Source organism: Cryptomeria japonica, chromosome 9, assembly GCF_030272615.1.
Source record: "Cryptomeria japonica chromosome 9, Sugi_1.0, whole genome shotgun sequence".
NCBI classification, from domain to species: domain Eukaryota; kingdom Viridiplantae; phylum Streptophyta; class Pinopsida; order Cupressales; family Cupressaceae; genus Cryptomeria; species Cryptomeria japonica.
In genome coordinates, this window is record NC_081413.1 from 551,144,542 (window position 1) to 551,159,540 (window position 14,999).

Consider the following 14,999-nt stretch of genomic DNA (forward strand, 5'->3'; position numbering starts at 1 on the left):
GAGTCACAACTCTTCATTTCATGCCTCTTGATCATTTATTAAACTTAATTAAATTTAATATTATTATATTTTGTTTTTTATATATTAATTTAATTTTTTAATTTTATAACTAAATTCTATTCAAAAAAGGGCATTTTACACCACTTGTGGAGGGTCAAGGAGAAGGGGCAAGCCATGTTCATTCTGCAAGTGTTTGGTTACAATTTTCATTTGTCCATTCTCGGACATAGTTGATTATGGAGCTTCTCATTATTATGATCAAAAGATTGTCATTGATGCTTACCACAAGGCCTACAGACTACAAGACAATAAAGTCTATAAATGCTTATTTTTTACGTTTTAATCTTTTGTTCTCTGGTAGGCCAGTTGTTCAACAAGCTAGTTTGCAATAATTCTTGACTTTTTTGCATGTAATGCTCCCTTGTTGAAATAGGATTTATTAATAAATAACAATAATAAATTAAAATATAAAAGAATAAAAAAAATAAATAATATAATTAAAATTTAGTTAAGTTTAATGAATGGTCAAAAGGCATGGAATGAAAAGTTGTCTCCCTCAAATATGAGATATAAAAGGGAGAAGAGAACTTCATTTGGAAGAAAAAAGTAGTTAAGAAAGGAAGAAAGAAGGGAGCAAAGGAATTAAGGAAGCATTAATGCGAAGAAGATAATGAAGTGACTCTTTCAAAGGGGCAGCAATGATGAAATGTTGTGACCCTTCCGAGGGTGGTAATTGTGAAAGGTTGTGACCATTAAGAAGAGGTGCGACTCTCCCTTATGTTTGAGGATATAAAGTGGAGAAGTTTTCATTGGAGAAGGTAGGATCCATGGAGTAGAACAAAATATTTGAAGCGTTAAAAGCAGATTTAAGAGCAGACCTAAATCAGAATTATAAGAAGATCTGGAAGAATGATATGAACATTTATCAAAGAGATCAGAACACAAATACAAATCTGCAAACAATAATAAAGCAGGCATCGAAGGAAAAGAAGAGGAAACATTAAATCAATAATCAGAGAATCAGACCTGATGGAATAGAAAGGATTCTCATACACACACATAATACATCTAAGTATAGGTAGCAGATCAGATTTATATAAACAGCAGACCTGTGCATTTACAGAGGGAAACAATATCAAATTGAATCTGTCCAAATTACTGCAGGAGACTGAATATACATAACTTGCTATAACTCTACAAGTATACTAGGCAAGATTTAGTGTCCTCCCAAAAGGGGACATTACATTGTATCAACTTGGAAGGCAAATATGCTAATGATCCCTATAGTTATACCTTCCAAGTAATCAAATATATGGCTGATGCAAAGTTTGACTTATTAAGGAGACAAAAGTACATCCTTCTGAGGCCCACTTAACATTTTATTGAGATTGGATGAGATTCTCATTTGCCCTTTTGGGTACCTTGCTGTATTATATTGCATTTCAATCCGCGTAAGGTATCAACATCTTGCAATGAGAGTACATTTCAGATCAGAAATGATTGATAAGAAAATCATCAGCACTTATTTTAGAATTACAATAACATGATTGGTAAGAAGGAATCTACAAAACACATAAATAATCATCCTAAAGGAGGATGATCTTTTTTGTAGAAAATTTCTCAACTCAAGCTTCCTTGTGAATTGCATGCTGCTGTCAGTTAGCAGCACACTAACCTCAAGTTTAGCAAGTACAAATTTATAATAATTTCAACTATATCATTAATGCATGAGGAACCACTTCCAACTAGATCTGCTCACTTGTGAATAGACTAGAGTTTAACCTAAAAGAAAAGGGTATGCTCCATTCTCTCCTCCAAGTGGATAATCTACATCAAAGATGAAAAACTCTTAATTGGCAATAAATCTTTTGGCCGAAAATTAAAAAAAAATCGGGAATTGGCAAAATCAGGAATAAATCGGCAAAATTATCGAACATTTGAAAATATATAATTTCTTAAAATATTCTAAAAAAACACAATACATTTGAAATTTTTGCCATTTCTTAGCAATTTCTTTCCCAAATCGCAATACATTTAAATTTTTACCATTTCTTAGCAATTTTAAATTTTAAATTTTAAATAGCCTTATAGAAAATGCGTTGAGTGGCTAAATACACTTCTGATTAAATACATTGCCATGAGTGCAATACATTCAATGAAATAGCTACGATTTCAAGTTAAATGTAATAGCTAAATACACATCTTGATTAAATACATTAGCCACTCAAGTTAATGTATTGATTTTAAATTTTCATGCACTTCTGCTATGATGTTGATCGCAAATCGAGGCAAACCTGGAAGTATGGATTTGGAAGACTGGAACAACTTTGGGCGTTGACCATCGGGGAGGAGGGAAGCTGCAGAGCCACAGTCGTGCGTTTTGATTTAGCCAAAAATGAAATCGTTTTTTTAATTTCGCTCGACCCTTTTTACATTTTAGGGTTTGCGACTTTTTTTTTGCCAATTTTCTGCGTTTTAGTGGCAATTTTTTGTGTTTGAGAATCGTGATTTTTACTAAAAATCGCGCGTGATTTAAATGATGATTAAATCGTCTGGGCAAATGACTCGCGAAAAATCGCGATTTAACCGATTTTTTGATGATTTTTACATCTATGATCTACATAATTAAAGCTTTAATAATTAAAACATATTTAATTAGTAATTTTAAACCTCAATTGAGCTCTAATAAAGTAACTGCTAGAGTTAGGTGAACTCTCCTAAAATTAATGACACAATTGTTAAAATTAGGAGCTTCAAAAATCAGTAAAAATGAAATTTTAAAGTAAATAATGTCTACATGATCCAAGGCACAATAATACTTATGAGCTATACGTTTCAACTTTTCTCATCTCCATTTCCCTTGCATTCCCTTGTGAATTCCCTCGAAGTGGAATTTCTGAATCATAGCTTCAAAGGATTGAATTTACTAGAATGGTAAGAGTGTGGAAAGGAAAAGGTGGCTGCCCAAAAACATATGTTGTCCTCCCCAAAAGATAAGTTTTCCTCCAATGGATATTAATTTCTATTTTGGTAATGGCTCTTTTCTTTCCCTTCATCCATATGTGCATGTAGATTCGATAAGGATCCCCTTTGAAAGTGTATAGTCCCGTCATTCTATGTTACCATATTTTATCTTCAAAACCGAACATTTCTTGATGTACCCTCATTTCTATCACTCACTCACCAACTCCGCATTGGTACCTGGGCCAATTAAAGGCCGATTTTGAACTGTCACCATTGTATGCTGTGTAACATTTAGTTGGAAATTTCATGACATAAATAAGAACCTTTTCATGCCTAAACAATAAACAGTCATTTGTTGTTGGTTTTCCCTCAATGGTATTGTTGACATGTTTTTTATGACAGCGTCGAACAGAGAATAAAGTTGCCTAATGGTCACTTCACTCTCTCTTGATCAAAGTACGATTGCATGCTAAGATTGCAAAAAGATCAGACAATCGACTCCAAGGTTCCTTTATGCTATGGACGTGACTCAGTTGGCTGATGTGATTGCTGGTAATCCAAGGGGCCTTACGTTTGCATCGTTCTTTCACTTCTTTGCTGTGGCTGGAACTCCATCATTAGATATGGCAATTCTGCGATGCTGCTGCTTCGAAGGGACTAAAATGAACTCAAAGTAAAAGGGAAAGAGTTTAGAAGGATCTAAATCTACTCCTAAGTGCAGTGATAACAATGAATAGTGCTTTGGTGGACAAATTCCAAATAAACCAAGCTCCACTTCGCCAAGATCAACTACAACTCCACAAGAACCGGTGCAATCTTCTGGGGATGCTAGAGGATTTTCAAATCAAGAAAGAACATTTGAATACCCAAAAAATGACGCAATCCAAACGACTATCCACAATCGAACTTAGCACAAATTTAGGGGGCTCAGACTAACTTTACGCTGCAACTTACAATCAACAAGATGCAAAAAGTATGAACCATGGAAATTCATCAGACACCATTACATTCTCCATTGAAATCAAAGCGCTTTACTATTTCTAATCTAAGCAAGGAAGGTGAAACCATGCAAGTCTTGAAAAAATAACTTAAGTGGACACCATCAGAGAACAGTGTTTCACTGTTATTATCTCAAAACCTATCGCAACAATTTCATATAAGGCTCCCTCCTTTACAAATGAGGGGGGTCACCCCTTATATAGGCTTCAAGCCCTTACTACATGCAAAACCCTAATTAGGGTTTGCCCAAAAGATTCTCCACACATGATGCAACAAGGTGGGAATCTCCAATTAATAACCCATCGTGCCCATATACAATTAATTCAAAAGTACCCAAAATAGCATCCATTGTGCATTAAATGCACCACCTCTTTCAAATTCGCCCAACATGCGTTGAATATTCATCCATGCAAAAATCACCCCATTATGTCATAAATGCTCCATCATTTCCACATTTGGCGGCTGCATGCAAAAGGAATCTGCCATAAATTCAACATGCAATGACCGGGTCACCATTTGGTCAAATATTCTGGTAATGAATGCGCCACTCTACTGCCACGTGTTCAATAGATCCTCGCCATGCAAGTGGACCCTGCCGTCGTATATTCGCGCCTGCACATCTAGAATTGTTGGAGAGGGAAAATTCGATTCAGGAAGAATTTTCTTGAAGTCTCTTCAACTTTCCTTGCTCAGAGAAGGTTTTTCATCAATTATGCACATTTCCTATTTTTTAGGAAAATTTTCAAATTAGGGTTCTACGGTCCAGGAGAGAGAAAATTCTCCTACGAATCCAAATCTGTAAAAAGTTTTTAAATTTGGATGTGATTTCTTGTTGTGGAGGAAGTCTCCTTTGGAAAGAAAATTGTTCCTTACCCTGAGGAAGGAAATTCTTCATACCTTAGCCAATTTTCATGATTTCCAAGAACTATGTCCTGAAGGAAGAAATTTCAAACACTTAGTCAATTTTTCACCTTTCCTGGAATCTCTTTTTCTTGGGTGCAATTCTTCCCCGATGAAGGAATTCATCTCTTTGTGCACTGTCCATGAGAAGATCATTTTAGCGTACTCTTGTGTTCCTGGGCGACATTTTACACTTGGTTGGGAATTCTTTCAATTCCATGGATTCCTTGCATCCCTCTATCTGGCGCTCCTTCTCTCACTTGGGCGCTAAAATGCCTTGGTCAAGGACTCTTGCAATTTGCCTATTTCTCCATGCACTCTTCATTCTGGCGCCCTCCACAAGGTTGGGGCGGAACCTCCTGAGGAAGGAATTCATTGTTTTGTGAATTGTCCATGTCTTCTTTTCAACATCCCTATTTTTTAGGGATCCTCCTAAAATTTAGGAGCCAGGTTCATTGGATGGAGAATTCCGCCACGATTCAGAATCTATAACAATTTCCTCATTCCGGCGAGATTCGGTGTCTAAAAATAGCAAATTCAAAAAATTTGCCCGAGGGGAATTTTATTTTCTATTCCTCCTTGGCCCCTTGGATTCCATGCCTTAGGCAAAATTTCAACTTTTTAGCTTGGGCGTTGAATTTTCTCTATGTGGAGGATTCATGGATTTTCCCTCTCTCCTTGGGAATCTCATTTTAGCGCTTAACTCCAGACTTGGGCGCATTTTCTCTCTATCCATGGACTCGCAGATTTTTCCACCTCTCCTTGGCTTCTCCATTTCAGCGCCTGATTGCAGACTTGGGCGGAATTTTGCTAATGCCAGGGATTCATGGATTTTTCCCTCTGTCCTTGCCATCTTCATTTTGGCGCCTGATTGCAGATTTGGATGGATTTTTGCTTATGCCATGGATTCATGGATTTTTCAATCATTTAATCTCCCAGACTTCAAATATTTTGACCCCCTGAGATTTTGAAGTGTTTTCCCGAGCTTTCCATTTCAGGCATGGATTTCCAGCACTTGACCCATTTCTGGCTTTCTTTGTCTGCTGTTTGACTTTCCGGAATTAGAAATGTCTGTGAACGTCTGATCCTCGTCGCTTCGTCTGACTGACCCTGCCAATAATGACTTTCCAAAAATAGGAACCTTCAAGGTGTCAGCGTTAGATCCTTAGACAGGTTGCAGGAATGACTTACTATAAATAGAAACTTACTAAAAAAAAAGAAATTACTAAAAATAGTAAGTTTGATTTTTGGCAAAATGACGACATTCCGGGACTCGAAAAAATCCCTAAAAAATAGGGACTTTCCAAAAATAGAAAGTTGCTCCGTTTGGGCTCAAATTTTACTGGGAGGTCCCTTGAAGGGCCCTGATTCCAGTTGTATGTTCAGTTTTCCCAAAACCCTAACAGGTACCCCTAAAACCTAGGACAAAAGGCAGAAACCCTAAAAAGGGACAAAACAAGCCCTAGACTTCATAGAATTCGCTCGACAGAGAAGCAGATCAACTCTAACTGACCCCCGAACATCCGCAAAGCGGAGAGATTGAAGAGACTGTTGCGAAAAGACCCCAAAAACGCAAGCCAAAAGACCGGGAGGGCCTAAAAAGTTGGGGGTCCCCATTTGGGATGGGGTGATGTGTGAAAACGTCACAATAGGTATGTTGACTTATTTACATCTTAATGATGTAAATATCTGCTGGACCTCAGATGCTCAAGACATGAATGTCTGAACCTTGTGTATGCGCCAGAAATATTAAGGTACCTGAATCCCTGCAATAAAATCAATGAAATGTGTGCTGACACATTTTAAATGTAATGAATGATCCAAGTCAAATCAACTTAAATTGAAGACATCACATGGCTTATGATAAAACAAAAACTGTCTCAAATACATGCCAAAATATGCCATCATAAGGCAGATTATGTCAGTTTGATGTTACATACAAGTATTAGCAGTGTTTACATGTCATAGTGGCAAAAATTGTTAAACAAGTACAACCCTGATTATCAAAATATGTCTATATGCCATATGTTACAATGCAGAAGTAACAAACCAACATGTAAGTGTTCTGCCAAATACAGAACCCCAGCTGAATGTTTATTGAATATTACAAGTGAAACATTAAGGATTGAGTGGACTTGGTTCCATTTGCATCCATACTTGCATCCGGTTGTTCTTTCCTGTGTATGGTGGCAAGTTGGTTGTTCAAACTCTCTACAACATTTGCTTATAACATTTTCTATTCTTCAATCGCTTGTCTTTTTATGGATGTGAGGAGATTTTTAGAGGGATCACTTGACTTCCTTATGTGTTGTTTAATCCAATTCTATCAGCCATGGACATTTCTTTATGGCCATTGGATCTCGTATGGGGCCTTTTCTGGTGATGGGATGGGTAATTATGTTGTTGGTTCTTTGGGCTTGATATTTACATGGTTGTATTACTGGTTTTGTGTCATGATTTCCCTCTTTTGTCTTTGACATCAACATGTTCTATGAGGGGTCTGCCTGTTACAGGACTATTAGTTTATTTGTACTTAGTTTTTATGATTCCAGAATTACCAATTTTTGATTTACTCTATTGTCGTGTTTTGTTTCTTTAGTGCTTTGTACTTGGTTACTTTCCCATAATATAGGGCACACTAGTTTTCTATTTTTGTGGCATTGACATAGCAAACTTGAAGTGTAAATAGAATTCACTTACTAGGGTTTAAAATGGGGAAAACATGTCAAAAATCCTTCAAATCAAAGAACATTAAAATATTCATAAAAATATGGAATAAAAACTTAAATTGTTATTTCATGCCAAATTATTTTCAAATTCTTATAAAGACAAATAGAGAATTTGTTCAGTGTCACCAATTACTTTCAAATTCTCAATCAAGTATCCATCTCAAGTCTCCTAATTCTCCTAAACCCATGAAATGTCAAGCTGATGCCCCTATATCCTCGTTCTCCCTATGACTGCAGTTGTGATAATCAAATGCCTCATCCTAGATGGTCAAATCCTCTTCATCAAATAACAGCTCCTTGTTGGCTGTGATCCATTATGGAAATGAGTAAAAAAGCCTAAAAGGAATCTGGTAAAGTTGAAAATCAGCATTGTCAAAGGTCCTTCCTAATTTGTTGATCATTTGTTCACCTATTCACCTTTGCTCTGAAAGACTGCAGAAGTTTTTTTCTGTAGTGAGAAGGTTAAAAAATGAGTGGAGAATAAATGAAATAGAATTCATACAGAAGAGGACTGGGTTTTCTGAAAGTTTGGCCCGGTTTTCTGAAAACTGGCTGCTCCCCAAGGCCAGGCTGTGATTTTATGCAGGTTTCCCCAGTTTTTGGTTCTATGGAGCATCTTTTTGATTGAACACTTTAACATTCTGTCAATATAAGGTATCTTTATCTTAGTACTTCTCTATTATAAATGAATATGCTTGCTTGCAAAGTCCTAGTGACCTAATTTTGGTTATTTATGGATGTTATATTTAATTTCTTTTTTACTGCATGTTAATATTGAAAAAACGGTTCTACATTGTAAGTACTTCAATACAGAAAGTGATCAATTGTATTTTAATTTTTTAACTTTATTTCTCTAGTGAAGTGTTAACTGTCTTCTAAGTTTTGCAAGAAATGTAGAGAGCCATATTACCAATGTTTGTTGTGGTCTCACCGTGTCACTGACATGGATAATTTTTTTTGTGAAATAGCAAACATGCAATTTCATTTCTCTGGAATTGTCATTAATATTAGTTGCCTGATGTCAGCTTCTATATTTTGCATGCACATGGTTTCTGATGCAAGGATTTTGTTTTTGTGTATGTTTTGCAGGTTCATTTTAGAGGGTATCCATCTGATATATTAAGCCCTTGTGAGGGGGAAGACAATCTCAAGTGGAACTTCATTAATTCTCTAAAAGAGGTTCATGCCATTGTCTTTTCCTGGACTTGAGATCAGTATTTTTGTTATTTTCTTGCAAGTAAAATTTATTTTATAGTTCAGAATTTTAATCCAACATTCATAAATAGAAGCTCAACTGAAAAATCAAAAGGCTAACTTAAATGTAATGCATCATGACTTTCTGTAGGGCCACTCAACTCCATCAAGCTAAACTATTAAAACTAAGGCTCATCCAATAGCTGACTGTAAATTTTCTATAAACTTAACGTAGCAACTAAACAAATCCATAACAAATAGCAGCTAGCATCTACCATTGTTACTAACTAGTTGATATATACCCACAATGATCAATATATGCCTTAAGTATGTTTGGTGGCTATATTATGATTATCCCTCTGAAAAGGTTCCCTATGTATTATATGCCTCCACTTAATTTGGTTCTCAAATTGCTTTGTTTACACAAGCTTTTTCATTTTCCATTCTATCTAAAAGATGCTCTAGCTATTTAACTTAAATCTGCTACAGGGTTATCATTATTCAGTGAATATCATTTCCTGATTGCCATCTAAGGTATTTATCAAAAATCTAATGTTGATATGTGGCGACTGATCAGCAAAGTACTGTACACTCAACAATTATTTTTTGCCGTTTTTTGTTGATGAAAACCGACATTGTAATAAAACCCTAAAAAGGCCGACTTTGTTTGTTGCCCTAAAAATGCATGTTATAAGCGGCTGGGATGCTTAAGGCATTGTAAGGTTGATGTACTATTTTTGCTGGACAATAAGAAAGTTTGGACGGCTGTGTATGGTGGACGTAACCCATTCTGGGTGAACCACGTTAAATCTCTGTGTTATCTGTGTCCTGTTTTATTTCTTTATCTTTTTTATTTAAATCTGCATATAATTGTTAGTTCATATTTGCTTCGGATCTGCTTGAAACCCTAACATCTAAGTGGCCATAGGCTCATTCCTAAATGCAGAGAACATGACACTTGATTTATTGACAATTGCCCTTTTTATTTTAAGCAAGAAGCATAACTTACAAATGATGGATAAGGAAGAGCCCTGCTCCATCCCAAAGTTACAAAAGTCACAAGTCCTTGTGTAGGCCTCCTCAAAACAAAGGAAACAACTACCAAAAGGAAATGGTCTGCTGTCATAAAATCAATAAGCTCACAAGGGGAAAAGTAGTAACACAAGTCAGGTAGATCCTGTAAGCTCTATGAATCATACTATCTACACATACAAGAAAGTAAATAGGTAAGAAGATGATCCTAAAATGGCATTAGGGCTTCATTAAATCAGCTCCTCATATAATTCACTAAGTCCTTCATCATACATCACTACAACCTATAGAGTCATCTACTCAATTTTCAAATGCTGGAAGTCGTACTAGCAAAGAATGACATAATATAAGGTTTCAATAACCTTTTATCATGTGTCATCTATAGTTAAGAGAAGTCTAACAAGACTAATGGATAATACAGACAACGTGTCTTTGATCAGGGGCTTAATGCAATGGAAGTTACTTCATACTAGGGAAGATAATATGATTATATTTATAATTGTAATGTAGGTTTTTGTTTTGGATTAGTAAGGTAGCCTTCAATCTCAAGAAGTGATCCAAATGCTTCAAAGTTCGTCTTGAACCAGCACCCTTTCCTTCTCTTCCTAGCTTTAGCATTCCTCTAATGAACCAGCATGAATCACTTTAATGTTGTAGAAATGCAACCTAATAGGAAATTATATAAAAAAAATCCAAGAATTGAATAATAATTAGTGTCTCTAATACAAATCAAATTACAGGAAGAAGGAATTGTCTCAGAAGTGGTGTTTCCATCTGCTGTCTTCGTGGGCCAAACGGTCCTTGCTCACCAGCTGTCCACCCCCAAGTGGTAGCATAAGGCTCAAGGTGCAAGAGCATGCTTTTGATAGGCATACTTTCCCTTGTTTTACCTTTACCCACTAATTGTCCCATCATTCTTTCAAGGGGGCAACTATGTGAGGTTTGCTATATTTATTAGCATTTAGCAAGGACAAACCTACCATTCATCTTAAGCTTTCTACACATATGGTTCAAACTTCTTTCAGATCATGACATCTTTCAATTCTGCCCCTTCAAGGCATGTCTCAACAACCATCATGATTCTTCCCTTACATGGTTTTTGTTAGCATATTTGTCATACAATTGGTCTCTCAACTGCTGTCACACAAGTGTGTACTTTAAATAAATGTATGCTACTGAGGTCTAAGGAGTTCTACAATGTCAAATTCCTCTATCTTCCCTCCATTTACTTTCTGCTTTATTGACAGGTGCTATTGCCTGTAGACAGTGTTACATCCCAAGCCGCTAAAGTGTTATTGCTGTTCGGAAGGTTAAATTGTTCGTTCATCAGAGTAACATTGATTGATTATTGAAAAGGAAATAAACACATTTAATGTTTCAAATTTCAACTCATCTAGTTCATGCAATTAGACATCTTCAATGCAATGTGACACATCATAAAAATCTGTCTTATCCTTGTCTAATGGCTTATAATGAATGTTTTCTTCAAAGCTGCATGGACACGGATACGGATACGGCCATTTTTTAAGACCCCCAAAACGGATACGGCTGGATACGTCATTCATAAAAAAACACATACACATATATTTAACTCAGTTTTCTAAGTTATTTGAGGAGATTTTCATTACTTCGAAAGCAATATAGACACATAATTGCTACATAAATAATGATTTAAAATTTTACAATATGCAAAAATAGTAGAGTTGCCTTGGAAGATAACCCCAAAAATGGGTCACTCAAATAGAAAAACATTTCATTTGTCTTTCTCATTGGGTGTAGGTTTTGTTTATAACAATTTTTTTTTTTAAAAGTGCATGAATTAAGTTCTTTATAATTAAATCTAGAAAGATTTCCGTCAATTTAAAAAAAAAACAAATCACATAGTATCTAGCATGGTTGGAAATCAAGGTTTTTTGGGCACATGTGGTTACATCATTCAATGTGTATCCGGGCTGTATCAGATACGTATTTGTTTCGAATACGGGAACGGATACGGAGATACGCATGCCCAGGGAGGGACAAAGGAGTTTCCGGCTACTCTGGTTTTCTTACTTGAAGTTTTGGATCTTGCAACCTGGCAGACCCAATTTTGAATCTAATTTGGTGACCTGGCAAAAACTATGCAAAACTTGGCAAATTTAAAAAAATACTCAAATTCATTAACTGAGCAAAATTCAGCAAAACTAGTCAAAACTTGGCTTAGGTGAGTTAATGGGCAAGTTTCTGGGCCTGACAACTTATTCACAAGTTTTCATGATTTCCGTGAGCTTTGGGTGAGTTTTAAAACTATGTTCTTACCAACAAGGAATATGAGAATGGAAATGATGAAAGCAACTTTCAAGGGTGACAAGGGATGAGATTCATTCCTCCCAACCTTTGTCTATCTCTGTGAACTCCACATAAGGTCCATCCTAAAGGTAAGGTAAACCGAGGTGCTTCTTATTTAAACCACTGAGCCTCTCATTGTTCGCAGTTTTCAGCAAGGGAGAATAAGGGCAATAATATAAATAGACTAAAAGATTCAGATGTCAAGGATCCTTCAAGGTCCTCTAAAACTCACTGCTTTACATCTGTTAGAGATAAAATAAAGGAAGCAACCATACCCGATATGACTATCACTCTTTACTTTCAAGAGACTTTCACTACAGTCAATACTTATAATCAGTAAGCATTTGATCAATAAGTGTAAAATCCCTTACCCAATATCACCTGTACTTCCCTATTTCTTCTGTTCCAAAACTTCTGATTTGCAGGTTTGTGTAAAATTTGAATTTTTGGATTTAATATGGAGTTTGTATAAGTTTAATATAATCCATTGCATAACAGAAAGTAGATAACATAGCGATCATAATAATCACATTTCTCATCAAAAAAGCATTTAGAAGTATTGAAGTATATAATTTCTGACCTTTGTTGACAGCAGTAGTATGCCTTATTGGCGAATTTACTCAAGAGATGCATACAATGTAGCACTCAGAAATAAATAGCAGTTGTGTACAGCCAGCACAGAAAGTGTTCCAGATTGTTTTACCTAGAAATGGATCTCTCCAACATACTTTGCCAGTCCCACGACCAGGTAAGGAGAAAGTGCTACACCATTATCCAGAAGTCCTCACCAATAGCAGGGATGTATCCACACCCAGCATACGAGGTTCAAACATTAACATAGCCCACATGCCATCATGCTCAGAACTGAATATTCATCAAATCGATCCTTGTAGATTATCATGTGCACACAGGTATACTTCCAGATCTGTCTAAGATAATACTATAGCAAATATCTTTATTACTGAAATTTGTCTTCGAAGGAAGACTTCACAAATTTGCTTTGTAGTGATTGCTGACCTCCAATCAGTCCATGGAGAAGGGTTGGGTTTTCATCCAAACCTTCAAGCTCCAAGGGTTTGTGTCCTCAGAAACTTCACTCTTCCCAGGAAAGGAAATGAATTACATATCAATTTTAATAACAATCTGAACATATTCAATTCATACACAAACCCTTCCTTATAAAGACTCCCATCAGCCTTCTAGAAGATAGGCCTACATTTAATGCTCGAGGCTGAGATGAACATTGTTAAATAAAGTGACAATTAAATATTATTTTATTCAATATAATTTTTTTTAACTAAATTAATTAATATTAAGTTTTCCTTTTGAAATAATATTTTTTTTTGGACAGCTTAATTAATTAATTTGATTAATGTCACTTTATCAAAATTGGGGACATTACAACAAGCGAAGGGTATTCTAAGCCTTTAATGGCCCCCTTGGCCGTATCCAAATAGCCTAACATAATTTCATCAAGCATTGCCCACAAGGAAGCTTACTAATGAATAAAATTAAATAAATATCTCCATTCAAGAGTTTATTCTCGAACTGTCAGAAAGAGCTTTTAAATTGTGCCAGTTTCTGTTGTTGTTACTTGCCAATTCTAAGTTGCCGGTTCGGGTTCGAAGAACTGGTATGCTAGTACGACAAAATTTTGGAAAGGGGTTTGGGTTCGTTAGTACCAAAACATGTAAATTTTTTATATATATATATATAAATATTTATGTAGCCTATAAGCATGAATTAAGATTAGCATGTCACATAGCATCATATAAACAACAAAACCAACATAAAGTTGTAATCATAGCATCGTGATCATACCATAATAGCATCATATACATCAAATTTAATATCAAAATGACAAAATATTCAAGTATCATTGTTTCAACTTTCAAAAATTTAAAGTTTAATCATAGTACAAAAACATGTAAATTATATATATATATATATATATATTAATATTTATACAGCCTATAAGCATGAATTAAGATTAGCATGTCACATAGTATCATATAAACAACAAAACCAACATAAAGTTGTAATCATAGCATCATGATCATACCATAATAGCATCATATACATCAAATTTAATATCAAAATGACAAAATATTCAAGTATCATTGTTTCAACTTTCAATAATTTTAAGTTTAATCATCAAATGGATTGTCTAATTCATCATCCTCATTCTCCTCCTCATCCTCCTCATCATTGACATTGACATTAGATGAACCAATGCCAGTGCCACTTGCACTATAAGTTGCTCGCTATCCGAGTCATCAAGTGTTAATGCAACAAGCTGAGAAGCAGAAGCATCCAAAGCAGTATGCTCTGGCTCTATATCCCACATCTTCGTTTCCCCTTGGTTGTAGTAACGTTGTTTGTGTGAAAAATGACGTAGGTTGGAATGCACATATACTAAATTCTTCGCTCTTTTTGATAGCAACCTATTGCGCTTTACTGTGTGGATGAAAGAGTATGTGCTTCAATTTCTTTTTGAAGCAGATGAACCAACAACCTATGAAGACAAAGTAAACAATTAAAGTTATACATTTATAAAAATTAAAATTAAAAATTACTAGCAACCTATGAAGATAAAGTAAACTATAAATAAACTTGTGATAAATTTTAATTAATTAAACTTGTGATAAAACTTTGACAGCGAGGGGTTGTACGTTTTGGAAGCATGTGCCATGGAAGTACCACCAACTATGAGCATCCTTCTTGGATCTATGACAAAGAGCATCAACACTTAGACCATTTCCATTTGCAAATTCAATGAACTCATTTGTAACAATATCTTGCAAATCATCATCAGGATAGAGTATAAGGAATGCTACCTTGTACCCATCAAAT

The 14,999-nt window shown here is 35.4% G+C and overlaps 1 protein-coding gene across 4 annotated transcripts in view; it reads left to right on the forward strand.

Annotated features, from left to right (window-relative positions):
* Positions 1-14,999, forward strand: part of LOC131060968 (autophagy protein 5) — a 123,529-nt gene that overhangs the window by 45,134 nt on the left and 63,396 nt on the right. For all 4 annotated transcript variants that reach the window (XM_057994455.2, XM_057994457.2, XM_057994456.2 and 1 more), the window contains one exon: positions 8,682-8,771. In XM_057994455.2, coding sequence (XP_057850438.2) covers positions 8,682-8,771 — 90 coding nt within the window. The remainder of the gene's footprint in view (positions 1-8,681; positions 8,772-14,999) is intronic.